The sequence below is a fragment of the Crocuta crocuta genome, unplaced genomic scaffold, assembly GCF_008692635.1.
Source record: "Crocuta crocuta isolate KB4526 unplaced genomic scaffold, BGI_CrCroc_1.0 scaffold126, whole genome shotgun sequence".
NCBI classification, from domain to species: Eukaryota; Metazoa; Chordata; class Mammalia; order Carnivora; family Hyaenidae; genus Crocuta; species Crocuta crocuta.
The window spans coordinates 8,193,845-8,221,170 of NW_027531000.1; the positions used below are offsets into that span (position 1 = coordinate 8,193,845).

General features: G+C 36.8%; 1 protein-coding gene across 1 annotated transcript in view; it reads right to left on the minus strand.

The window, feature by feature from the left end:
• The window catches only part of CNTN3 (contactin 3), a 220,247-nt gene extending 198,844 nt beyond the window's left edge, over nt 1–21,403 (minus strand). The window contains exons 1-2 of the mRNA XM_077770590.1: nt 21,356–21,403; nt 10,052–10,227 (exon numbers count right to left, since the gene is read on the minus strand). Of these exons, the coding sequence (XP_077626716.1) occupies nt 10,052–10,193 (142 nt within the window). The 5' untranslated portion in view covers nt 10,194–10,227; nt 21,356–21,403. The remainder of the gene's footprint in view (nt 1–10,051; nt 10,228–21,355) is intronic.
• Nucleotides 21,404–27,326: the final 5,923 nt, after the last annotated feature.

Here is a 27,326-nt window from a genome sequence, read left to right on the forward strand (position 1 = left end):
CCAGCATAAAACAGAAATGAAGCTACTTGGGAAAAACACTTTATATAGGGGAAGACAACATAAAGAAAGAAAATCATCATTCATATCTTCATATGTACATGAAAAGATATTACAACCACTGAACTAAAAAAAAGATATAAAGAGCATATTAAGAGTACAGAACTTCTCTTCAATTGCAAACATTAGACAGCATGTATTAAAAATTCAGTAGAAGTGTTCAAAGGAAAGGTTGAAAATATTTACCAAGACATAGAAATAAAAGTCCAAAGAAATAAATTCGGATAGAACTGTGTGTGGGTGGTAGTAGTGGTGAGGGTCCGGGAGTGAGGAGAGGAGCAGTTCATTCTAGGCCACCCAAAATGCAAATAATGATGTATGTGAAATAGAAAAAGAAAACAGAAAAAACTAAGAAGAGGAAATCATAAAATCTCTCAAAATGAAAGGACTCATGTTCTGAAACTATAAGGACCCATAGAGTATTTAGGATGTTAGATACATTTTAACCCATAAAAAATCAAATCATTGTGAAAATCCTATAAGGCCCCTCTAGAGAAAAACAAGTCCTTCTATGTAAAGAATCAAAAGGGCATCAGATTTCTCAACAGCAACACTAGATGCGAAATAGCAGAATATCTTCAGAGTTCTGAGGGAAAATCATTTTTAACATCATATCCCTAGGAGGCTGAGTTTCTCAATTAAGTATGCTAGCAAAAGAATTTCTAGAATACATGATCTGGAAAAAAATCATAGATATTATCCATCCTTTCTTAGGTCACTTGCGAATATGGCATTCTACAACAACATATACCAAAAAAGAGGAAGATGTGGAATATACCTGAAGTGAGAGGCCAAGAAGATACTTTGGCCCCTGATGTGCAAGAAAGCTAGTTTGAATTTTTTAAAATGTTTTATTTATGTTAGAGACGAAGACAGAGACAGAGACAGAGAGAGAGAGAGCGCGCGCGCAAGTGCATACACATGAGTGGGGGAGGGGCTGAAAGAGAGGGAGACACAGAATCTGAAGCAGGCTCCAGGCTCTGAGCTGTCAGCACAGAGCCACATGTGGGGCTCGAACTCACCAACGGTGAGATCATGACTGAGCCAAATGAAGTTGGACACTTAACTGACTGAGCCACACAGATGCTGCATAAATGGGAGCACTCCAAAGACCTCCAGAACAGATTTCTCTGAGGAGATAAAACTGACAGGGTATCTGATGCATCTCAATATCTGAGAGGACATTCAGAAAACTGGCCAAAAGTTTGGATGACAAAAGTATAAAACCATAGAAAACTAAGAAAGTAAAACAAAACAAAACAAAAACAAGATTACTTATTTGGGGGAAAAGAAAAATTATCCATGAAAGAAAAAGAATTAGTAATTACACTTTGCTACAAAACTCAGCTCTGAATATTACTTACAAAGTCATCATCATGTAATCACTGAAGACTGAACTGTTTCAAATTTCGATCTAATAAAATCCTAGGATAATATGCCCTAATTTAAGGTATATGAAAATATTAGTCAATTGGCAATTGGCCTTTTCTCAGCCCCCCCAGTTTCAAACAAAGGCAGGTACAGTGTTTGCTCACTGTGGAGGTTTGGATGAGAGCTGGGCCAGAAAACCGACAGGCTTGTGCTCTTTTGAAACTCTATCTAGTCAGAGTACAGTAAGTGGAATGTAATTTCCCTATTTTTAATTTTGTGCTTTTATAAGAGTTATGACTTTAAAATGCTGGATTTCATAGCCTTATACAAAGGCAATCTCACATTACTGTGGTTGGCAAGGTGGTGCTCTGAAAGTATCAGGGGTTCAGTTCTGAGTTGATGGTCAAGTACACTTAAAACTAAAAAATCAAGAAGTAGCAATAAAAGCAAATTATTTATTAAAAAATGAGATAAATATCAACAGAGCCCAAGAGTTGAAAGTAGTTTCCTGTAGGAAAGCCGATATAAAGAAGATATGTGCAGAAGGCTGAAGTTTTCCTTAAAACCAGAAACAAATAGGATAAAAAGTGTGTGGAAGTTTATACACGCTTCACCGGCCGAGCCACCCAGGCACCCCAGTTTATACATGCTTATAATGTTTCTGATGTAAAAGAAAAACTGGAAAATTAAAGGAACAGTATGAGCAATGTCTAACTGATGATATTAAGAATTTCGACAAAAATACTGGATAATAATATTTCAGTATTTTGGAGGAGGGCAATACAGTTTAAAATACTGCAAAGTCCTCTATTGTTAGAGATATTGATAAACCTTAGACTTTGTTCAACATGCATACTGAAATTTCTAGGGTAGTCAGTAGAAGAGGATACATAAGGTGTATAACTTCCAAAGTTACTGGGAGAAGAGATTCTCAGTCAATCCAAACAATGAGATGAGCACAAAAAATATTAAAGAGCAATATGAATATGTGAAGACCAAAATTCTTTTTTTTTTAATGTTTTATTTATTTCTAGGAGAGAGAGAGACACTGTGAGCAGGGGAGGGTCAGAGAGAGAGGGAGTCACAGACTGAAACAGGCTCCAGGCTCTGAGCTGGCAGTCAGCACAGAGCCCGACGCGGGGCTCGAACCCACGAACCACGAGATCATGACCTAAGCGAAAGTCGGACGCTTAACCGACTAAGCCACCCAGGCGCCCCTGTGAACACCAAAATTCTAAGGCAAGTAACTTATTAAAGCAGTTGGTCACCTCATGTTGACCAAAAATACTCCTATTATCATTTTTTACACTCAAATTCACTAAATACACAAAGCAAAAATACAGAAATACTAGGATAAACTCTGAAATCCACCATCATGTGAGAGAAACTGATTGATTAGATATAGCATCAGTAATGAGATAATAAAATTTTAGCAACAAAATTAGTAAGTTCAACCCAATCAACATATAGAGACACTGATCTGATCAATGGGGAACTAGGTTAGAAACCACTAAGAAAAGGTGATTATATGTGTTTAGAAATTCAAAAACACGTATCTGATAACTCACAGATCAAATAGAAAATCATAATGAAATTTAACATCTATAGAAATGAACCATAATACATATACTATATGTCAAAACTCGGGTTTATAGTTAAAACTGTGATTTCAAGAAAATTCAAAGCCATACATATTTATATCAGAACAGAAGAATGGTAAGAAGGTTAGTTAACCATATATATATTAAGTGATTTCAAAAAGAACAATAAAATAATCTAAGAAGTTGGAAAGAATAAAAATAAAATGAATGAAACATAGAGATTCAAAAGTGAACATAATGCCAAGTTCTGAGAAGTTTGATTAAAAAGAGGAGTAAAATAATACTTACAATGAAACAGGGAGTGTACATATAGGTAAAGCAAAGAATGATAATAAAAGGAAATGTTTTGAAATAACTTTCTGCTAATGCACTAGAAAACATAAAAAAATTGATGAAATTCCTAGGAAGCTATAACTTTCTATAAAGAAAAAGACCATATGATTACTCCTGTAACTATTCAAGAGATTCAACAATAGTTAAAATATTTCCTTGGGGCATCTGGGCAGCTCAGTCAATTGAGCTTCTGGCTCTTGATTTCAGCTCGGGTTGTGATCTCACAGTTTGTGGAATTGAGCTCCGAACTGGGTTACAAGTCTTCAGAGCAGAAGCTGCTTAGGGTTCTTTCTCTCCCTCCCTCTGTCCTGCCCTCTCTCTCTCTCAAAAATAAAACAAACCAAACAAAAAAAAAAGCATTCAAAAAAATTTCCTCAATGAAAACTTTAATCGCTCAGTCTGTTAGCGTCCAACTTGGGTTCAGTTCATGATCTCATGGTTTGTGAATTCAAGCCCTGCATCGGGCTCTGTGCATACAGCTCAGAGCCTGAAGCCTGCTTCAGATTCTGTGTCTCCCTTACTCTTTGCCCTCCCCACTCACTCTCTGTCTCTTTGTCTCTCAAAACTAAATAAACATTTAAAAAGTAAATAAATAAAATCAGGATCAAGATAGGAATATCTACCATCAAAGTATTTATTTAACACTCTACTAGACTAGAAAAAGGGCAGTATTGATAAGGAAACAAAAATTCTCATTATTTGTGGATAATATGATGCAATTAAAAAAATACAAAAGCCCAGGGGCGCCTGGGTGGCTTAGTCGGTTAAGCGTCCGACTTTCGCTTAGGTCATGATCTCGCGGTTCGTGGGTTCCAGCCCCGCGTCGGGCTCTGTGCTGACTGCCAGCTCAGAGCCTGGAGCCTGTTTCAGTCTGTGACTCCCTCTCTCTCTGACCCTCCCCTGCTCACGCTGTCTCCCTCTCTCTCTCTCCTAGAAATAAATAAAACATTAAAAAAAATTAAAAAAAAATACAAAAGCCCAAAGAAACCAGAGACAATGACCACACATTGCACTTCGGTTGGTTAAGAATGGACTCTTCAATCGACTGGGAAGCTAAAGTTGATTTCCCATACTTGGAATAGTATAAATGGGTACTTCTACCACATAAGATATACAAAATCAATTCCAGATAATTAAACACTTAAATGTAAAAAGCATAACATTAAACGTTTATAAGTACATTTTGAAAAATGTCTTTACCATTTCAGGATGAGGGAGAAAAAATTTTAGACAACTCATAAGAGAACACAAGCTCTGAAGAGACGGTTACCTTAATACAAAATTAAGAACATCTGTTCATCATTTGATAGAATCAAGGATAAAACAACTAGCCACTAAAAAGATGATTAATCCAAAGTGTACAAAGAACTCTCATTCAAAAAAAAAGACTATACACAGTAAAAAAAAAATCGACATCAACCAAATATAGAAAAGGAGTTTAACGTCATTGTAATCACAGAAATGCAAATTAAGCCATAGTGAAATGCAATTTTATATTCATCCGATTTGCACAAATTAAAAAACGGAACAATAACAAGCACTGGCAAGGATGTAGCTCAGCAGAGGCTCACAAACCTAATGTTGAGGGGACAAAGATGCTGCAGATGTATGCATACTGTATGATGCCATTATATACAAGTTTAAAAGATTAAAAAAGGTAAAACAATTTAGCACCCTGCTTAGAAAAACAAATGTGTATTCAAAGGATAAAACCCACATTTAGTTTAGAGCAGTGAAAAGCTACTGAGTGGGGAAGTGAGTAAAGGAAAGATCAGCAGGGTGAGTGGCAGGTAGGTTTACTTGAACTTCTAATGCTTTATTTTTTTTTTTAATGTTTTATTTATTTCTGAGAGAGAGAGAGACAGACAGACAGACAGAGAGCATGAGCAGGGAAGGGTCAGAGAGAGAGGGAGATATGGAATCTGAAGCAGGCTCCAAGCTCTGAGCTGTCAGCACAGAGCCTGACGTGGGGCTTGAACCCACAACTGTGAAATCATGACCTGAGCCAAAGTCGGATGCCTAACCGACCGAGACACCAAGGCGCCCCTGAACTTCTAATGCTTTAAATCTTAAGTGGTGGCTACATGGAAATTCTTCCCAATTTCGCCACATTAGTTGCATGTCTAACATAATTCATGATTAAAATATACTGCACCACAAAATGGTCAAAATAAAAACATTCAGGAATGAGACAAATAAAATGGTTTATTAATAAAACAAAGATATTTGGGGGGTTGGAGTTGCTAGCCTAAACTGCTGTGGTTGGAATTAATTATCTGGAAAAAATTTCAAATGTATTAAACAAGTATCAAAGATTATACACATGTCCCTAATAGCAAATAGTTGAGAAATTCTGTAACTCAAACCTTGCATCATTTTACAAATTTCTCCCTTTCATAGAAATTTTTTTAACTATTCCACAACTAATCTATTGGAAAGGGTTAAGAATGGCTATGAAAAACAAACTTCTTAAATTATGAATGACCTTTTCACTTTCATTTTATTATAAAATACGATTTCCAAGCAAGTTGAAAATTAAGATAAAGTTTCTTTCTATTTTCTCCAGTGTTAAAAGTGGTGCATTGACAATCCTTTCATATACTCATTTATCCATGAAGCGCATTTTAAATACTTTATCCATATCTAACAGAAACAAAAAGTATTACTAAACATGCAAACAAAATCAAGAGAGGAGACCTATAGTGAACAATTAGAATGTTTTTCAGTGACAATCCAGTTACCTAATCCATTTACCTACAGCAAAGAGTCAAACTCCCCTGAACTGAATGAAATCATGAGCATCTTACTAATACAAGTGTCTTGATCCTAATCCCTTCTTCAGTTAACGGACCACATCCCTTCAAGGCTACCAAGTTAAAGCAAGGCTTTTTTTTTTTTTAAATAATTGGTGGTTTGAAATCTCTGCTATAGCAAATATTTTCCACTGCTTTTTCCAGTGTCTTTGGTTTCTTTACCAGAAGACTGTATCTCAACTATATGATTTTAAAAACACATTTTTTATATTTCCAATCTAGTGTGGCATTAGGCAAAGAATATCCAAAACTCCTTGTCTATTTAAAAAAAAAAAAAACCCACTTATGAACTGCCCCCTCCCCAAACTGAAAAACCAAACCAAACCAAAGAATCTCACTGTACACTAAAACTGCTAAGCAACTCATGACAAGCATCAGAACAAGTAAAACATGTGAAGCTGTTACCACATGTATCCAGATAGGGTGCACCCCAAGTAAAAAACTCAAGGATAGTGGCAAACAAACCAAAAATGGACAACTTTTTTTGGGAGAGGCAATCAACCACGTGCTCTTAGCTTCTCTGCAAGTTTTTGCTGGGTGTGCCAAGACTGGCCCATTTCTCAGGGATGTGTCTGCAGAGAGCAACCTGGAAGGATAAGGTAATGTCTTTCTCTAGGAAGGAGAGCAGGTTGCTTACTGCTTGCTATAAGAGAGGTGGGGTCTCTAAGCCCGGTGTTCCTCAGCTGTGTGTGCGGCATCTATCTCAGTCACAGCTTAGCACCTCTATGTGACCTGAGACTAAGGAAGCATGTTGCTTGCTGAGTTGTGAGTAATAAAGCTCTTCGTCACTAACCCAGGAATATCGTGTCTTCTGCCACCATCAGTGAAAGAGCAGCAGGCTAACTTATTAGCTTGTAAGTAGGGTAAATAAAATCCTAGACTTAACTTTATCCCACTTTGACAGTTAGGTACTGGCCAGGAAGACTAGAAGAGGCATGGTATCATTTCAGAGGTATTTCCAAATAAGCCATACTCTCTATGAAGGATAGACTGAGGGGAAAAAAAAAATCTTTAAGTTAATTATAATTCTTCAGATATTACAAGGTACCAAAAATCTGTAATAGAAAAATATCACTGCAAAAAAGAATCAATATATTTGGTGAAAGACTTCTAGAAATAGGGAATTAGGCTGAGAATTGTACCTTCTGCTACAGATCAGAGAATCTGACCTCTGCATGTAGCAAAGCAAGCATGGTAATCCACTGACATCATCTGTTGATAAAAGCAGAATTTGGATAAAATTTGCTTTAGAGTATATTTAAAATATTAAGCATATAAATGAAAACACCAAATGGAAGTGGGAAATAATACTGCCTGTAGATGTAAAAGAATATTTCAGAAAACTGACTATATCCTCAAAAAAATACAAACCAATAGACGTTCCTCCATGAACGAGGAACAGAAATTCATAGGAAGGAACAGCCTGAGATAAAAAATATTTCAAAAAGTAAGACAAAAAAAAGCCAACCAATATACAGAGTATCAGTGCCCTTTAAAAATAAAAATAAATCAAACATAAAACTAAAATATATCAAAGAAGGAAAATTTCCTGGACGGTGTATAAAATATGCAAATAGAATGAAATAATTATTCGAGTTCTAAGCAAAGTAAATTTAAAAAGAGCTAAACGTAGTTGTATGCTGGAAAATTTAGTTTTTAACTAAAGGGGAGAAGAAAAATGATCACATATACAACCAAATGAGACAAACAAAAACAACAAAAAAGCAAGTGGTAGTGAGCTCCCAAGAAACAGAAGTGAGTGTGATCCCACACTTGTGTTCAGCAACACTAATTCCAGAAGAGAACAGAACACCATATGGGAATTTTTGGCTGTTTAGGGATCCAACCTTTGTACCGACCAGAAGGTATTTCCATACTTAAGTCAACATAATGACATTCTTTAAAATATAAGCAGATGAAATAGGGGCGCATGGAAGGCTCTATCAGTTAAGCGTCAGACTTGATTTCAACTCAGGTCATGATCCCACAGTTCACCCCCTATCAGGCACTATGCTGACAGCACACAGCCTGTTTGGGAGACTCTCTCACCCTCTCTCATAAGTGCATTCTCTCTCAAAACAAATTAAGAAAAGATGAAACAAAGTTCTATTTTTAAATGTAACTTATTAAATGGTAAATATTTAAAAACTGAGATACCAAAAAAATAAGAATGCAAGAATGGAAGGAGGTCTTGTGGTGGCAATGCAAGTCGGTAAAACATTGGTATCTCACAGATTCTGGCAAAATTTTGGTTACAAGCAATATGCACATATAAAATCATTCATGAGAAAAACATTCTATGTATACTTAGTATATACACACAAATGCATATATGCATAGCACCTAATATATACACATGTGCTCTATGTGTGTATATGGATATACACACACATGAAAATGGCATAAAAACAATTTAAATCAATAATCACAGAAATCACCCTGACAGCAAAATATGCATAAGGGAAATACAGTAAAGGAAAAAAGGAATAAAACTCCTTGTTTAAAATGGAGGGACTCAGAAAAAATAATTTAGATTTAAAATTCTGGCTATTAGACTAGTATACACAATACAAATTGGTAAACATCAAGGCAAATTTAAATTTGTATGATACAATATCTAGCTTTCAAAATACTCAGGGAAGGTACAGCTTTAAATCAGAGAGTGAGAAAACACTGTTCATCGAGGAAAACAAAGTGAAAACAATGGAAAAAGCAACTAAGTATGAAAAACAGAGCATACAGAGTATAATATCAGAAGCAAAACCAACCACTGTCATTATAAAAAGCAGAAAGCTACAGAATAATCCATGAATTAAACGACACATCATCAACTTATTAATGGCCTGTGGCTGTGGGCAGAGAATACTGCCACATTATAAGAACACATGCATTCCAATTTCAGAATTTTTGAGGTATAAAGAGCTAAGAGAAACCTTACAACCAAGGTAACCCTGAGATGCGTTATATACAGAATATACAGCTAAAACAAAGGAAAAGAAACTAAAAGAGGAAACAAAAAATAAAAAGTAGTCAAAAGGTAGTAACAGGAAGATAAAAACTAAAGGAGATTTCTGGTCCCAATTCTGAATTCCCTAGAGAAAGAATGTGATTGTTCTCAAGTTGGGCCACGAATTCACCCAGGCCCAATTAACTTGGTACAAAGCTGGCTTCCAGAACCAGGCCTCAGTGAAGGTTGCCCTGAAGGTCATTGTGAGCTGGGCAAAACTGCACGGGAGGTCAACACGATGTTATATTCTTTTCTTTTTCAGTGTCTTAGTTCCTTAAATATTTTCAAATTTGTGAGACATAATTTGCTAATGTCCCTAATTTCAATGTTCTCCCAGAGCAAGGATCATGTCTGACAATTCTTTCTTTTTCTTTTCAGTTCAAATGCAGTAGCAGACACAGAGTAGCTACTCAACATATTCTTTTTTTAATTTTTTAAATGTTTTTAAAAATTTATTTCAGAGAGACAGAGAGACAGCACGAGCAGGCTTCAAGTTCTGAGCTGTTAGCACAGAGCCTGATGTGGGGCTCGAACTCATGAATCGCGAGATCATGACCTGAGCCGAAGTCGGACGCTTAGCTAACTGAGCCACCCAGGCACCCCACTACTCAACATATTCTTAACTGGCTTCTTTTTTCCTTTCCTAAATAGAATCCTTACAAAAATGGTAAAATGGAAAACACACTCCCACAGAATTTAAACTCTGATTTGTACAGTATGGTCCAAAAGATCATAGTGAGCTGCTTCCTTAACTTATTTATCCAATTAATAAAATCCATGTATTGTTTCTGAAATCCAAAATGACCACACGAACTCAGTGAAGTATTTTAAGATATTGGGCTCGCTGGATGTTGCAAACATAAACTTACATGCAAACTGGAGTTTAGCTTCTCTGCTGACAATTGTACCAAGTGAATTTGTCGCAAAACACTGGTAACTTCCTGTATCCCAATTTCTGTTGGGGTTAATGACAACCAGATTTCCTCCATTCAACTTGTAACGATATTCCATGCTCAGATTAATATCACTCCCATTCAGCTGCCACCTGTAAAACAAATGTCAAGGTTTCCTCTTTTAATGTATTTAAATTAGAAAAATCTACACTATAAAATCCACTGTAGACATCACCTCTCATAAATGAAGGCAATAAATATATTATTCTAGTGTGGTATACTTGAGCTTACACATGGCCCAGCTATTTAGCAGAAACAAAAGGTTAAAGTATAGTAGAAAGCACAACAGAATAGCCTCTAGAAGTTAAGGATTTCTCAAGATTTTCTGAAGAGGTGGAAATGACCTGTTCACCTGGCGGGACATTAGGCTGGGTCTGCATAGGCTAAGGTGAAGTAGGAAGTTGAGGTGATTATCTCATGTACTTCAGGCTGATCTCATGTACTTCAGACCGATCTCATGCTGCCAATGAAGGGGGCAGAGGGAAGAGCACACTTCTTTGATTTATGCAGACTGACTGAGCACATTTAATAAATTAATTGGGTAAGTGCTCAACTATCCATTTCAATTCGTCTGAGTAAATACCTAGCCCTGAGGCACTCTCCACCTCTCTCAGCCACCACAAAGCTATTTCCTAAATGACACTGTGGTAAAAGACCCTAAATGCCACCGAGCGGGTCTGCAACAGTAAAGGCATTAACCCTAGAGCCATATTTATCAATAGGAAGCCAAAAGGAAAACGAAAACAAAAATGTTGGTTTGTAAACAAGGGTTTTTAAACAGAAAAACCAGTTTTTAAAAGAGGAGTATACTTGACGCATCAAAGTAGATTTCACCTTGAAAACCTCAGAAATAAACCAGTCTCAAGAACACATCCATGGTACAAATTATGTCAGCTCCTTCCTAGCAGACTTAAATTTTACAATAAAATTGTGCTATCAATTCTAGCAATTTCTGTGTATTTTAACAACAATCATGTCAGTTGCTCATTGTAACTGAGAATATGGGTAATCTAATACTCATTTTATAGATGAGGATTTCAATAAAAAAGTTGAGTGAAATATCAACTGTCCCAAATGTCTCATTATTGGACCAGAAGTAGTACTCATTTTTTAATTTGAGCCCAGAGTTCTCAATTCATGTCATGTGTCATCTAAAAATTGTTATATAAAATATTTAACCTGGACGTATTACATGCTCTGAAAGCAAATAAAGACATGAAACGTGAATATTATCACAAAAGAAAGCACACAAAATACAGTTTGATATCATTTATATAAAGTTTTAAGACACATAAAGTAACATTAATGCACTAAACATATTTTAAAATGTGAAAATGATAAACCTCCACTTTAAGGTATTTTAAAGCTCTCATGGAAAGAAAGTGGGGTATGTTCAGGGACAATACTAGGAAATTTAGGTATTTTGTTTTATATATTTCTTTCTCTTTTTAAAAAATGTTTATTTTTGAGAGAGAGAGAGCAGGGGAGAAGCAGAGAGAGAGGGGGTCAGAAGATCTGAAGCAGGCTTCATGCTGACAGCAGAGCCCAGTGCAGCGCTTAAACTCACGAACTGTGAGATCCGGACCTGAATGGAAGCTAATGCTTAGCCATCTGAGCCACTTACTTGCCCCTGCTTTTATTTCTTAAGGTGAGTAGTGGTTATATGGATGTTCATCATTACTAGATTACTAGATGACATGTTTATATCATTTTCCATATCTGAATATTACATAATAAAGCTTTAATGATGGAAGCTATAGGAAATGAACAAATGTATAAGTTTACTCTCATATTTCATTGATTTCCAGGCAGGTACAAATGCAGACAAACCATATGGGAAGACATAGTCCTACACATGCAGGGCTGGACTCTCAGAGAATACAGGGTCCAGACTCCGAGCTGGCAGCACAGAGCCAGATGTGAGGGTCGAACTCATGGTCTGTGAGATCATGACCTGAGCTGAAGTCGGACACTTAACCAACTGAACCACCCAGGTGCTCCATGTGGTTGGTTAAATTTTTAAGCAGTGAATGGTTTGTCAGCTTCTGAGCATCTTAATGCTTGCAGTGGGAAAAACTTGAAACTCAAATCAGAAAAGATGTAGTTAATTTCACACACTCTCATGACAAAGGGTACTTATGTTTTTGTTACCTACAAAATACAGTTTGTTGGGGAAAGGAGGATTTTAGATTTAGAGTTAGAATCTTTATGGCCTGACTAAACATGCCTGAAGGCTTCGTTTGAAAATTGTGTTTTTGTGTTTAGCTGATGAATAATAAAGGTGCAGTGGCTATGTGGAAAATTGTGAAGATAAATAAAAATATGGAGAAGCAATTCTTCTTGCCTATTTAATAGCTGGAAAGATTTAAGATATCATAAAGTACATGGGAAAATACTTTTTTGAATAAGTGTCTAAGGTCTGAAAGCTATCATCCCAAAGCTTTGACTAAACAACTAAAATGGAAAAGATTTTTTTCATGCATAAATGTTTCTTACTTCCTTTAGCTCAATCTTCATCATATAGACTGAATGCCTAGATTGTTGCTTTATGAGAAAAGGCAAAATCGACTCCCTTTTAGCTATGTTTCCACTATGCCAAAAGTAAGTACTTTGCTTCAGCAAACTCTTCAGAGCTAAGACATACCCTAAAGAATGTTAATTTTCTTTTAACAGAATGATACAATTATCTCTCTCCTTCTTAACACTATTCATTACTAAATGGACTTCATCCCCAGGTGATATAAAATTTCTCAATATCTTATTAAACATTGATTATTTTTCCTCTTGCTGAAAGTATGTGAATTAAAAAGGGCTGTATGGATTTAAGCTCTGAAATGTGTAAGGAATCTCTGGGCCTGAAATTCCAAATATTATCACATCCTGAGAAAATAGTGTACTTAAGTTCCCAATGCAAAATAGTCCTATTTGGGCCTGATTTCTAAATACTTCTCATACTTTCTTCTGCATAAGAAACCTTCAGGAAAACTGAAGGCATACACACATACTCCTTTTACAAAGTTTGTGTCCAATAAATCTACAAATTAGACTAATTTTCTTTGCAGTAAATTGTAATCGATTGCTCAGAGTTCAAGAACACAACACACAGTAATAAAGTGTGACAGGGGAATGACACACTGAGGCCGTGAATTTGGGAAGCTTTTAGAGGTAGATACTGTCTTTTAGTTTTGCACATAGATAATTCTTTGTAAAAGGTGCAAATGTCTACTTTTATGAATAAAGTGTGAAGTTCACGAGAAACTCTAGAGTTTCAGAATAAAATCTTTTTGAAATATCAAAATTGCTTAAAATTCATAAAAGTAACATTTGCATAACCAAATTCCATTCCAGAAGGCTTAATGCAGTGATCTGGAGCAAGAAAAGACAGCCCATGGCTCTTGGGGTTGCACAGACCAGTATTTCAATCACATAACATTTACATTGTGCTCCAGAAACAGACTAACCTTGTAGATTTAGCTCAGTGATAAATGTCACAAGATTAAGCACTTTTGTATAATCATCATGTTGTAACACTCTTGAATGATCTTATAAGTTCATTGCCAGCCTTCAGTGTTCAAATGCTCATTCTACACAAATTAGGATTTGCTTTTAGAATCCACAAGTGAGAAACGGTTTAATATTCATATTTCACAAATCTACTCATCTTAGTGTGGAGGTTATCTGTGATTTCATTTCTGGGCCGATGAGTAGAAGCTTGGAGCCGAAATGAGAAGTTCCTGGCTGTGTACTCTGCTAGCCTGACACAACATGAATTTGATCAATCAACTTCTAAAATCTTGTCTGCATCCTCTACACAACAGGGCTCTGGTATCTCCTCACTGGAGAAACACTGGGCAGGTGAGATAAGGTGAGTGGGCCAAGCCTGTACAATAGAATAGTGGGAGTCTATGGCAAATTTCCCCCTGAACATTTTTTGAGTACAATTTCTTTAAAACACCATGCCTTCCCTCGAGCCAACAGGTTTTGAATTTTGACTATAATAGCATGAAGTACCTGACACAGGGGCTATTACAACTGGCAGTTACTACTTTTTCACAAAGAAAACTGTAACTGTTACTTCTGGGAAGTATGCTAAAACATCAGTGACTGAGGATGTAGGAACCACTGCCTTCCAATACAAAGGACAAACTATGTGTGTGTGTGTGTGTGTGTGTGTGTGTGTCTATGTATGTGTATGTGTGCAAACATGAATTTACATAAGTTAAATCAGTACAAAAAGCCTACCCCTTCAGAGCTGAAAGGTGCTTTTGAAAGCATGACCTGTGTTTCATGAGGAATGTTTTAATCCCGGCTGAATTCCCACCATCAGTCATAATAGCTGGTGCATGGTAGGTTCTCACAGAAGTTTCCTGAGTGGAGTAACTTAGCCATAACTAACTTCCATATGGTCGCCCCTCCCTGTGGTCAGCCATTTTAGTAATAATCATCTCAAAGATGAGGAAGGAATGCATACTTATTTCCATTTACTTTATTAGTTCTTACTTATTTACCATGCTAGTTACTACAGGATAGGGCAACTCTTACACAAAACCTTACTAGCACGAACAACAATCATGAATATAAACACATATATCTTGGCACCAATTGCAGGCACTAAGTCCTAACCCGGGTGTTTCGCTAGAATGTGATAATAAATGTGATTTATCTTCTATTTCAATAGTTATCTTCTATTTCAATAGTTATTTAAGAGTTAAAGGTTGGAGACCGTCGCCCCTTCAAATGGAAACTAACTAATCTGAGTGACTTCAGGTAGTTTCAAAAGAATCCCTGGATATAATTTATCTCACAGTTGCTTACACAAAGCTAATGTCCTTCAGGACAGCTATGCTACCACACAAAATCTGGTCAGGAAAACACAAATACAACAATATGCTGGTAAAAAAAAAACAAAACAAAGAAAACATCACACCTTAGACTTCAACATAAAGTGAACGAAATAATTTGCTAAAATCTTTAGGGAGCGGGGCTAAGTTTGTGAAATAAGCCCACACTAAACGCTTGTTAAATCAACGGGCAATACTTTATTTGGGGGTTGACAGGAAAATTAGGAATTTAATCACAGAAGCAATTTGTGGTTTTAGATGCGGCTTTCAAGTTAATAAGCAAATGCATTTGTGTTCAAATGCAATGTTTGTTAATATGTTTACTGAAGTGATGAGAATAATTGTAGCCCTTAAAAGAATGAATGTCTGAATTTGCATATTCAATACTTTATCCAAAAATAACCCGTTAGGCTTCAGCAATAATTGCCAAAGATATAAACGAGTTAAACTGTAATGCTGTGTTTTTTAAAACTTAAGTTTTTAAGATGTGTCTTATGACATAGATTTCCATTTCCTCTCACTCACTGATAAATTTTAAACACATATATTTAAGAAAAACACACTGGGATTAAAAGCAACTGTTTAGTTTACATAGCTATAGCCTTGTTCAAATTGATCAGTGATTGCCTTAAAATTACCGCTACGAGAATTATAGAAGAGATTTGCCATTCCTGCTTTCTCTGAACCTGTTTTTGCTTTTTTCGGGTAGCAATGCTCCCTCACTCCCTTTGAAGAGGCCACTCTCCACAGGACTTGGTTTGACCACTCAGAACAATCCATGTCTCGGCCTCAGTGGTTAAGACTATGAATATGACCCAACTGACTTAACCTGGCTTTGGTGGTTATGTGTTATCCTTCCTCCTCACCTCACTGTAAAAACATAAGAAAGAACAGCAACAGCTAGGATCTGAATTATTTTTATACTTCTATCTGTAATATCTAAAATCTAACTTCTACATTTTTCTTGGGTATTGACTGCTCATCCTATTAGCAAATTTTTTAATTTCATGTTTTTTTCTGACACCAATCAGAACTTTTGATGACACTGGTAGGAAGGATGCCCTCTTTTTCCAGATGCTATGGGGAGGGTATAAGAAAGCCGTGTGTTCCAGGCATTCAGCTTTATCACCTCGTGGGCGATCTGTCTTAAAATGGAGCCCAAAAAGGGAATCAATCCACACTTAAAAATATTCTCTAAGATATACTATTGACCACTTCTAACCCTCTGATCCTTCATGACATTCTTGACTCCTAAACATGGCCTAATCCCAAATTTAATTTGTTTTCTCCCATTAACTTCATTCCTTTTTTTTAATGCTCCAATTTAGCATGCACTATTTGCGAGGCATATGGAAAGTGAGGATGAATAATATATTGTCTTAACCTTTAAGGGGGTTACATCCTACCAACACAATCACACACTTCATTTTGGTAAGTTTTTTAAATGTTTTTATTTATTTCTGAGGGGGGTAGGTGAGGAGGGAGAGAGAGAGAGACAGAGAGAGAGAGCATGAGCAGGGGAGGGTCAGAGAGAGAAGGAGACACAGAATCTGAAACATGTTCCAGGCTCTGAGCTCGCTGTCAGCACAGAGCCCAACGTGCGGCTCGAGCCCACAAACCGTGAGATCATGACCTGAGCTGAAGTCGTACGCTTAACCGACTGAGTTACCCAGGTGCCCCTCATTTTGATAAGTTCTATCATATAAGTAGGTATGGAGTATAATGGACACTATATCACTGGAGCAAGGAACCCAGCACAGTGGGTATTAAGAAGGCTTCATGAGAGAGACAGTAACACAGCCAAGTTTAAAATGCTCTCTAAGAGATGCTATCTACTTCCGCTTCCTTCTGGCACTATAGATATTCTTTCCTTTCTAATGGTTAGCAATCATGCCAATCATGTGAACATGTCATTGCTTTTAGTAGCTGACTTTAGGTGTGGGGACGAGAACTCATCAGCTGGAGAAGTCAGGATACTAAAAGTTATTGAGCATAAGATAAACACAGAGAATCAGGCCTCCTAAGCAGAAAGGATTATATCTCCGTAAAGGCCAAGATAATTTAGAGGAACAAAAACTGTCATTTGTCATAAAGCATAAAAGTGAAATAACAGTGACATCAGATCTTACATGGCAACAAGATATATGTAAGGGGAAAACTGCATACAATCAAAATATTATATACATTCTACACATAGAATACATATAGCATGTACAAATATAATACATATATGGAGCCACGTATATTCCTAGATGTGGTACCATGTACAGTATTATGTGGCATGTGTGTATGTTGGTGTGTGTGTGACTGTGTATGTAGGGGCAACAAGCAAAATCAGACTTTTCTTCCTTACAGTTTACTCTTTCAAAAAATGGTGAGCAGAAATTAGTCTCTTTTATTTTCCTTTTCTACCTTATACTGAATTCATTTAGTTGATTTTTGGTCAATTCCATTAGAGGGAACCATATCTAAATGGGAGAAACTGTGGCCAGGGGAGATGATATTTTGCAAAGATATTCAGTCTTTATAACACATATATCCAGTATTGTTCACACTGTAATTAATTAACATAGTTTACTTATTACATAGAGCTGGAAGAGAATAATATTGTGGTTACTTCCTTTTGAGGAGAGAAAAACCAGAAAAACTTTGGATTTAAGGGTCAGTCTAGAGCAGTGCCATCCAATGGAACTTCCTGGAAGCATAAAAATGGTGACGGGTTCCTTCCAATACAGTAGCTATTAGTCACACATGTCTACTCAGTACTTGAAATAAAGCTGCTCTGGTTGAGGAAATAAAATTTTAATTTAACTTATTTAAATATACAGGGTCAACTTTTGGCTACTGGCTACCATACTGGATAACACAGCTAGACTAAATGTCTAGCCAGACATTGTCTCGCTGTGTTATCAATGTCTCAAGCTAGACTAAATGTTGAAAACATAAAGCCCCCATAGGCCACATTCCATTTTTAAGACTTTTTTCTTTGGCCTACATTACAAGAGATTCCAAAGAGAAAATACCCAAATTTTAAATATCTCTTGAAAAGCTTTTGTTGTACTTGACCAGGATTCCTGCATGGTAACCACTAGCTAGTTCTGAGAAGCAGCTGTCACCATTCAATAGGCTTATAGCTGAATGCTGGATAGTTTCCAGTCATTACTCAATGTATCTATATGTTCTCAAGGCACATCCACCTCTTTGAGCTTTTTACCTGCCTGGTCCCCATTAGGTATCTGCATATTTACCCCAGTCTAGCTCAAACATGTGGTTCTTTTAAAGGCTGAATGGCATCAGAAGTGACCAGGAATCTTCTTATTTGGGGTCTTTCATCTGAGTGAATTATGGAAGAGTGGGCATTTATAACCTATGAAACGTCTAAGAAAATCCATTCCATTTAAAAAAGTTACTAATCCTCCCTCAGGGTAATCTCTTCCATTGTCGTCATCATCAGCAATTACAATGAGAATAAATACTAATTAACCTTTAAATATAGGCTTTGGGGTTTAGGTGGGGAGATGCAAGAAAAAAAAAGAGAATAAAATTCTCAATTAAACCCTAACACAAGTAATTTCTCTTGTGAATTTCTGAACTTTTGGATGCCTAAGATGGCCAATTAAGAGTTCTTTTTACCCAATGGGAGAAACAAGAAAAGATCTCTCATCAGACAAATTTGCCCCAGTCTATAAGAGAGGCTGTGGACTTTCAAAGGATATTCTTTTATAAGGCTCTTAAACTTTATTCCAAATCTTGGGGAACAAATTTGGATTGTCCTTAACTTATAAATTTCACATGAACCACTGATTTTCCTCCTTGATACCTGTCTATCTAACTGTTTCTACTTACAAACACTTACAAAAATGTATCTTTTCTCTGATTTCATGGAAAAGAGTAATACCCATTTTTGTGTCTTCAGTATTATTACATATTTAATATCATTTATCTGTAGTTCATAAAGGATAGTAAAAATATGAACAAGCAAGCAGATTTTCTTCTGAAATATTTGAAGAATTCTATAGACTATTACAGGATTGACTATTAAAGTCAAAAGGTAGGAGAAAAAAATCAGGCCGTAACTGAAGGTGCTGCCTAAGGAGATAAGGTCGTAATTACAAACTACACTGTTGTATACTCCTATTTACTCCACCAGCATAAACTCTTACACAGATAACATGAGTAACGGGGAGTTGTTGCTATAGGAAAGCCTCGTATTTTTCACAATGTAGAGGTTCCCTTATGCTTTTTTTCAAGGTCTCGACTTCTAGTGACTATAAACCTTCAGTTTAAGTGGAATTTTATATTGGTTACAAGTCTTAACTTTAGAGAATCTTTAGAGCTATAATGAAAGTGTCTGCTCTATTTGACTACAAACCAAGTATTTTAGAACCATACCTACCATGTTAAATTTCTTCATCTATCAGACATAAAAGTGATGGATCAATTTAATCAAGACTATATCTCCTAGTCTTGGGTACAGATTCTGTTTTAAATGCAACATACCACATCCCAGGCCACATCATAAAACCAAAGAGGCACTGTGTAAATGGCAGAACCTATACATGTCATTAGTATATTTAAGATACTCTCTGGCATTATAATAAATACCTGATACACAAAGAAATAAATGCAGCAAAAGGTGATTTCTGGATTTCTGAGCTCAAGACTTCTTGCTATTTAATAAAATTTTACAAATACAATTAAACTGTTAATTTAGAAATACACTCCTGTCTGACTAAATCGTGTATCTTGACAATTTTTCCACTGAATACATTTGTCATCAAATTATTCATAAGATAAATGCTAGGAATACAACTTTACTGACAACAGAGAAACAGCCCACAGATGAGTCATTCATATGGATTCTTTATCATATTACTGTCACATCTAAAAGGATAATTTTCTGTTTCAGGAAAAAATGAATGGATGCACTTGGAAGATGTTAGTTAGAATGTCCAATGAAAATGCTAGCAAAAAAATGTTCTAGGATAATGTCTCTCATTAAAGTTCATCTGTTCATCTTTCTCCCAAAGAAGAAAATATTTTCAGATGTTACATGTGCTTAAGTCTGGGTAATTGAACTATCTCATAAAATACAGATTCTTGTGGGGTTTTTTTAACCTTATGTTATACTTTTCTCATTTCTACAGAGTGAGGAAGAGGCAGAGAAACTTAGTACCTCTGTCAATTCTGGCCAGTAACCTGGGATTATTGTTTATGCTACTGAAAGTACACAACAGGTGCTCAATAAATATGTCCTTGAATATTATTGAAAGAGACTGACTTTAATTACTTACAGATGCAAAAATACAAAGGTCTAGCTTCTAACCCGATGCTAACCTAATTTGACAATGAATGTTGGCATCTATTATTTACATGGATTAAGAAAACAATAGAAGTTCAATAAGGTCTACACTACTACTCTCAACACTTAGAATTTTATTAACATAGGCTGAAGTTTGCTTGTTCTGCAGATTACAGAAGGGTTTTGCCAAGAAACTAATATTGTAAACAGTGTTTTTGAGACAAATGCTCACAGTATTCAAAAGAGCATGTTGTTCTCAAGGTGCCTCGAGCACTTTCTCATTGCCACTTACATGAAAGCAGCATATGCTATTTATAAATAATTCATTTCTTCATTAAATTGGGTCACCTGAGCACACATAACAGTAAAAATAGCTAATCCTGTAATTTTTTTTAAAAGTAAATACCCATCGCATCCAAATCATCTACCAAAACCCCAAATGTTAATATTTTATCTTAAGCTGATGGGAATTCATATTTTGTCCCCATTTTTTCCCTTATACTTTTCTGTGATGTTTGAAGGTCTTCAGTGAACAAGTATTATTCTTATGTGAAAAAAAAGTCTACTAAACTAATATAATTTCTCTTCAAGAATAATGAAAATGTTAGTAAAAACGTACTTTATTCCTCTGAGTGAACCTTCAAACACGTGCTCAGTAAAATGGTAAACAAAGAAGTACAAATGGCAAAAAGTACTTTTTGAAAATCTATGATTTCTGATTACCTTTGGAACATTTAATTTTATCCCCATCATGGATATGTTCCCAACGGCTGCACATAAACTAATGAGTTTATAAATTAAATTACACTATAAGTCAGTGAAAATACTTTGTTTATTTAAGAGATTCTGCCCTGTCTTTTTCAAAACAAGGAATCTCATTGTAAAATGAATAATGAATCAAATATATACAGTATGGATCCAATGTTTATGTATCAGCTCTGCTGAACAGAGCAAACAGCTGCAGCTTCATGTATTATTTCTTACTGATGCCATACATATATTGAAGCAAAAAACCACAAAAATCGTAATGGCCACGTTGTTATTTCTTAATTTAGATTTTCAAGCTTTCCACTGTACCTGTAATGAGGTGAAGGGTTGCCTCTTGCTTCACAATTTAAAGTTATTTTTTTATCCTCTGAACCAACAGGGAAAATGCTGTTGCTGGGCTCTCTGATGAACACTGGACCGTGTAAGAGAAGCTCACCTGTATGGGTGGGAGACATCCAAGAAAACAATCATAATAAGGAAAAGGCATTTTAGAATGGAAGAAGAAAAACAAGCGACCAGTAGCTGCTCTTTAAAGCAAATGATCAAAGAGAAGGTATCGCTTCCCTTGTCCACAGCATGTGTTCTGCAGGCACTGTTTTGTTGATGATGACCAGTTACACTGTTAACAGCCTAATAACATGTATGAGAGAATGAAAATTAGTATGAAAACTATTGCTATATTAATAAAATCCCTTAAAAACATAAATAACACTGTACTAATTACTTAATTTTTAAAATATATATTTTAAAGTTTATTTACTTTTGAGAGAGAGAGAGAGAGAGAGTGTGCATGCATGCATGTGTGAGTGGTGGGGGGGGACGCAGAGAGCAAGGGAGACAGAGAATGGCAAGCAGGCTCCACACTATCAGTACAGAGCCTGACGTTGGGGCTCAATCCCACAAACTGTGAGATCACCACCTGAGCCAAAATCAACAGTTGGGTGCTCAACTGACTGAGCCACCTGGGCACCCCTGTACGAATTACTTGTAATAATATAAACTCTATCTAACTTTTCACTGGTGAATATCCTAGTACAGGGGCTCTTTCTCTCATAATGTTCTTTACAAAACTAAAGTTGTGGGGCGCCTGGGTGGCTTAGTTGGTTAAGCGTCCGACTTTCGCTTAGGTCATGATCTCGCGGTTCGTGGGTTCGAGCCCCGCATCAGGCTCTGTGCTGACTGCCAGCTCAGAGCCTGGAGCCTGTTTCAGTCTGTGACTCCCTCTGTCTCTGACCCTCCCCTGCTCACGCTGTCTCTCTCTCCTAGAAATAAATAAAAACATTAAAACAAAAAAACTAAAGTTGTGTTCTAAACAAGTTGAATACTTGAGTATGCTCTTTCTCATAAAATCTGCCATGCATACAAATCAGAACGTTGGTGATATTATTTTTGTTTTGACCTCCAGTACTCAGCATTTGGTGGTATTTCCATTTTGTTACCAGCCAATTTAAGAAAAGGTTATAACCCTAAGCTAGTATCTCTTAAAAGGTTTTCTACTTTAGTTAAGAAAATTTGAGTATTTTCTGAGAATTTACACACATACACACACACACACACACGCACACCTGTTTTTGTGCTATGAATTTAAAAAGGAATGAGATAATGCCATGGACAAATGCTTAAGATACTTTGGTTGTACAATCATTGCCAGAGCATTTCTGAAAACAAATAAATCCACAGGAAAAAGAAAAGAAAACTCTTTACTCTCCTATCTTGGAAAGCTCAGTAAAACTGGAGGAGTTCCTGCTGAAGTGAAGACTGAATAAACTAAGAGACAAAGAGAGCCCGTGAGTAGTTAGACAAAGAAAACAAGTCTGAAAAAAATGTCCAGAAGACTATGAACTTATACTTTGGCTACTTTAAGCAGTAATAACATTCCTAAGAACTACTTACCATAAATAACAAGGATAATAAAATAATACTGTAAATAATCACTGACATGATGAAAATAGCAGTAGCAAAGCCATGCGTGAATCCTACATGGCCATATCCGTTCTTTCATCTTCACAGAGATAATCATTCCCAATGAACAGAAGAGAAGTACTAGGCCCAAAAGTGGCTAGGAGACAGGGGCAAGTTCACACACTGCATGTCAGAAGGTGCACACTCTAGAACATCTGATTCCAGAGTCCAGGCAGTCACACCTGTTGCCTTCTGCTCCAAGAATGTAGCCTTGCCCTGCAGCTGGCCATTGCTCTTCGCTTCTGGCAGGTAACCAATGTCATACATGATAGAAATGCTTCTGTTTAGGGTGGTGATGTCTACATTACATCTGAGAGTGGGACCAGTCATACCTGATAGTCTTGGATGGGGACTGGCCACACCACAAAGACCAACCATGTAAGTGAAGGTAGAAGATGTGAATCACAGGGTATATGATCTGACTTGAGCAACTGAGCCCAACTCCAAGTGCCTTCATCAGTCCTAAGTATGTAATGATGCCCCAGTAAAAACTGTGGAGACGGAGGCGTGGCAAGGTCCCCTGGTTGGCAACAATCCTTGCGTATTATGCCAGGGGGTTTACTCATCCTGAGGACAACAAAAGCTTAGCATTTGGGGCCCTTCCAGACATGGTCTGATGGATCTCTTCATTTGGCTGATTTTAGCACGTATCCTTTATACTCTGGTTTCTCTTTAGGTCACATAAATCTTTTTCCCTTTTAGCATGTATCCTTTCCCTATAATAAATGAGAATTGTGAGTATAATAGCTTTCAGTGACGCCTGTCAGTCCTAGCAAATTATCAAAGCCAGAGCTTGCAGTTGGTGTTAGAAATGAAGGTAGTCTAGGGACTGCGCACTCAAACCTCAAAGTCAGTTAACTCTGGACACCTTTCCACTGCAAAATCAACACTCCACTGACCCTTCCTACGACCTACCACATACTTAAAAAAGCAGCTTGCTTGGAGCACTTGAGTGGCTCAGTTGGTTAAGCACTGAAGTTTGACTCAGGTCATGATCTCAAGGTTTGTGAGTTCGAGCCCCACACCAGGCTCTCTGCTGTCAGCGCAGAGCCTGCTTCAGATCATCTGTCCCTTTCTCTCTCTGCTCCTCCCCCCTCACGCTTTCTCTCTCTCACTCTTAAAAATAAAAATAACATTTAAAAAAAGCAGCTTGCTATCCTCTCTAATCCCCCATCTGTGTTTACCTCTGAGGGGAAAATACCACAAGGTAAAAGTTCTCACTTTTCTTTGCAGAAAAGGAGAACTTTAAGAGAAAATAGATTTTGAAATAGCTACTAATGCCCTTAATCCAAGAGATCCAATGTTGTCATTTTCTTAAATTTTCCCCCAAGTAAGTTTACTGCACAAAAATAAATAAATAAATACAAAAATGACACTCAGCTTCATTAATCAAATTTGTGGTCTTGGAAAGCTGAAACTAATTCTAATGCCTGTTTGTAAACATTTCCAAATGTGGCGGATTTTTCACAGCATTTATTTTTCTGGTGTAACAGCTCTTGATTTACTTGGAGTGGCTAAGTCATTTCTGCACTTAGGAGATGGCACTGCATCATTGTTCTCATAAACTGTGACATATGTAGCACTTGAAAACATACTATAGTAACATAACGGTGCAGATTTAAAAATTCCAGGTAAGCTGGGGAGAGAAATTGATGGAAGGAAAATGAAGTCGAGATAAGAAAGGGGTGATATCCACAAAAAGGCAAAAAGATGTTTTTAGAAATTTCCTACAAGTAAGCACAATGAAAACCCAAATATCCAGTCCATCATCGTCTAACATAAATCATATCCCAAAATGGTGCTCTAATTCTTCTCTAGAAAACATTATTAATTTTAAATGAAGGTGTTAAATAACTAGATAACTTTTCATTCTGAGACCCTTTGGAGAAGGTGATCACAATAACTAAATTGCTAACACTGAAGTGCCAGGCGCTGTGCTAAGGGAATTATAAGCCTGGCCTCTCTTTTTCCCAGGCTACCTTGACTCCATCCCCTATGCTATGAGGTCCAGCCATACTGCCACCTGCACTACCACTGTCTTGCCTCTGCGACCATGGTGACTGTTGTCACATTTGGGCTGAGCCGGCACCACCCCTGTTACTCTTGTGTCTGATTTCTTTTGTCATTCAGAGCTCTTCTCAGCTTATATGTGATGGTTCTTCCACCCACCCCTCACTCCACCTTTCACAGAGATCTCAAAGCACATCTCGCTGTATCTCACTATATGTAAACATTATACATGTTCATATATGCGCAGGCTCTTTGTGTCTAATCTGTTGCTCTATCCCCAACTCCTAGAACATGGCAAATATTCGCTATCTGCTGAAAGAATAAGATGAATGAAGAAATTCTCCCTGTAACTCTCTATAAAGCAGATACTTTTTAAAAAATTATTTATTTTTGAGAGAGAGAGTGTGAGAAGGGGAGAGGCAGAGAGAGAGAGGGAGACACAGAATCTGAAGCAGGCTTCAGACTCTGAGCTGTCAGCACAGAGCCCGATGTGTGGTTTGAACCCACAAACCAGACCTGAGTGGAAGGTAGATGCTTAACCGACTGAGCCAACCAGGTGCTCTTAAGGCAGATACTTTTTAAAGCCAGTGACTGATAAAGCAGAGATTTTAATTTCAGAGGTTATGTTCTCACTTTATAGTTGTTTGGTCTCTCCAGCAAAAAATGAGACACAGAGTGGTTAAATAACCTAACCATGGTAACACAGGAGTTTTGGTGTTTTGTTTTGTTCTTTTGTTTTTGGTTTTTGTTGTGTGTGTGTGTGAGAGAGACCTGGGAACAGACCCCAGTGCTCATATGCTTTATGCACGTCCCTTTCCAGTAAACCACACAGTTCTAAATATGGTTAAAGACAAAAAGGAACCATCAGCTTGCTTTTTCAACTTCAGTATTTTCTGCTAACACTGGAGTTCCCAGCCTGTGAAGCGCACACCCACCATTTCTGAAATTTAAGGCTCCTAAAGGCTTTTTAGACCATTAGCAGCCATTTGAAAGCTTCCTAAAATGTAAGTACAAATTAATAATCAAACATGACAGGTCAGTCCATGCTTCATATTCTGAAAAGAGACAAAGGCCACTCAGTCTTGCTTCACCAGAATGAAACCGGTGATGAGAGCTGCCTGGGGTATGAAGTTGTAGTCTCTGGGTAGCAATATAAACTTAAAAGGAATCGATTCTGAAGTCTTTGCTCATCGAAAAGAAATTATCCCACGTTTCTTCAAAAATGAATTTTGATCCTCAAAAGGATGGAACCTTGACAATTCACATGGATATTCATAACCAGCAATGAGAAGCTTGGCTGAGAACAGAAGGAAGCTTCCTGCCTAACTAAATGGATTTGATGTAACATTTAGATTGATGCTAATCTTTCCTTTTTGTGACAGGGGCATTTTTTTTGATATGCTAGCCCAGCTCCAAAGTTCCATTTTAACTTCACAGCCTAAATTAAAGGGCATATAACATTTCCGAACAGGACGAGTCAGTCCATAAGTCCAATCTTGAGGTGTTATTTTTTTCCCCAAACACCCACAGTCTACTCGAAATAACTACCTTTGAATGTAAGTACCAACTTTATGTGCTCCTAAGGTAATGTCACCTAAAAGATCAAACTGTGGCCAATCAATTCTAATAGTCATACTCTATACAGTTTTTATGAAGACTGACAAAGAGAAACAGACAAAGGATCACAGGCAGTTGGATTACTTTTACTAAAAGAAATGAAATTCCTAAAAGACCACGATATTATCTCTGACATACCTATAGAAAAAGGAAAGCATATCCTATTTTCCCTGACTTATTCAACATCATATTTACATGATGCAAAACAGAAGGATATTTTGACACGAAGAGGGTCAATCCCAAAAGGGAACTAGAGTGAGCACTACTGTTTAAAGCAGAATTTAAAAGAAGGAGCTGGAAAGGAAGAGTCAACATACTTACAAAGCAGCCAAACCACAAACCACACAGAATGAGCTCTAGTCTGGATCAGAGAGAGTAAAAATTATATAGGTGGCCAATGAAATGAGATCTGCATCCTAGGCCCTACTATTCTACAGGAAAAAATAAATAAAAATAAAAGTTGGAAACATTTTACAGCAGTGGGGCATCTTTTTTTTTTTTTTGGCATTGGTTACTTCAAGCTAGAAAATGCCAACCAAATAGAAAGGACAGAAATAAAATTTCATTTATATGTCCAAGTCAGGGGAGGATAAAGAATCCAATCTTAAGATAATTCATTTCTTTACCAAGTATTTGAATGGCAAACACAGGCAGCGTGTCAAAAACTAGCTGTGGCAGACAGTCGTGGTAG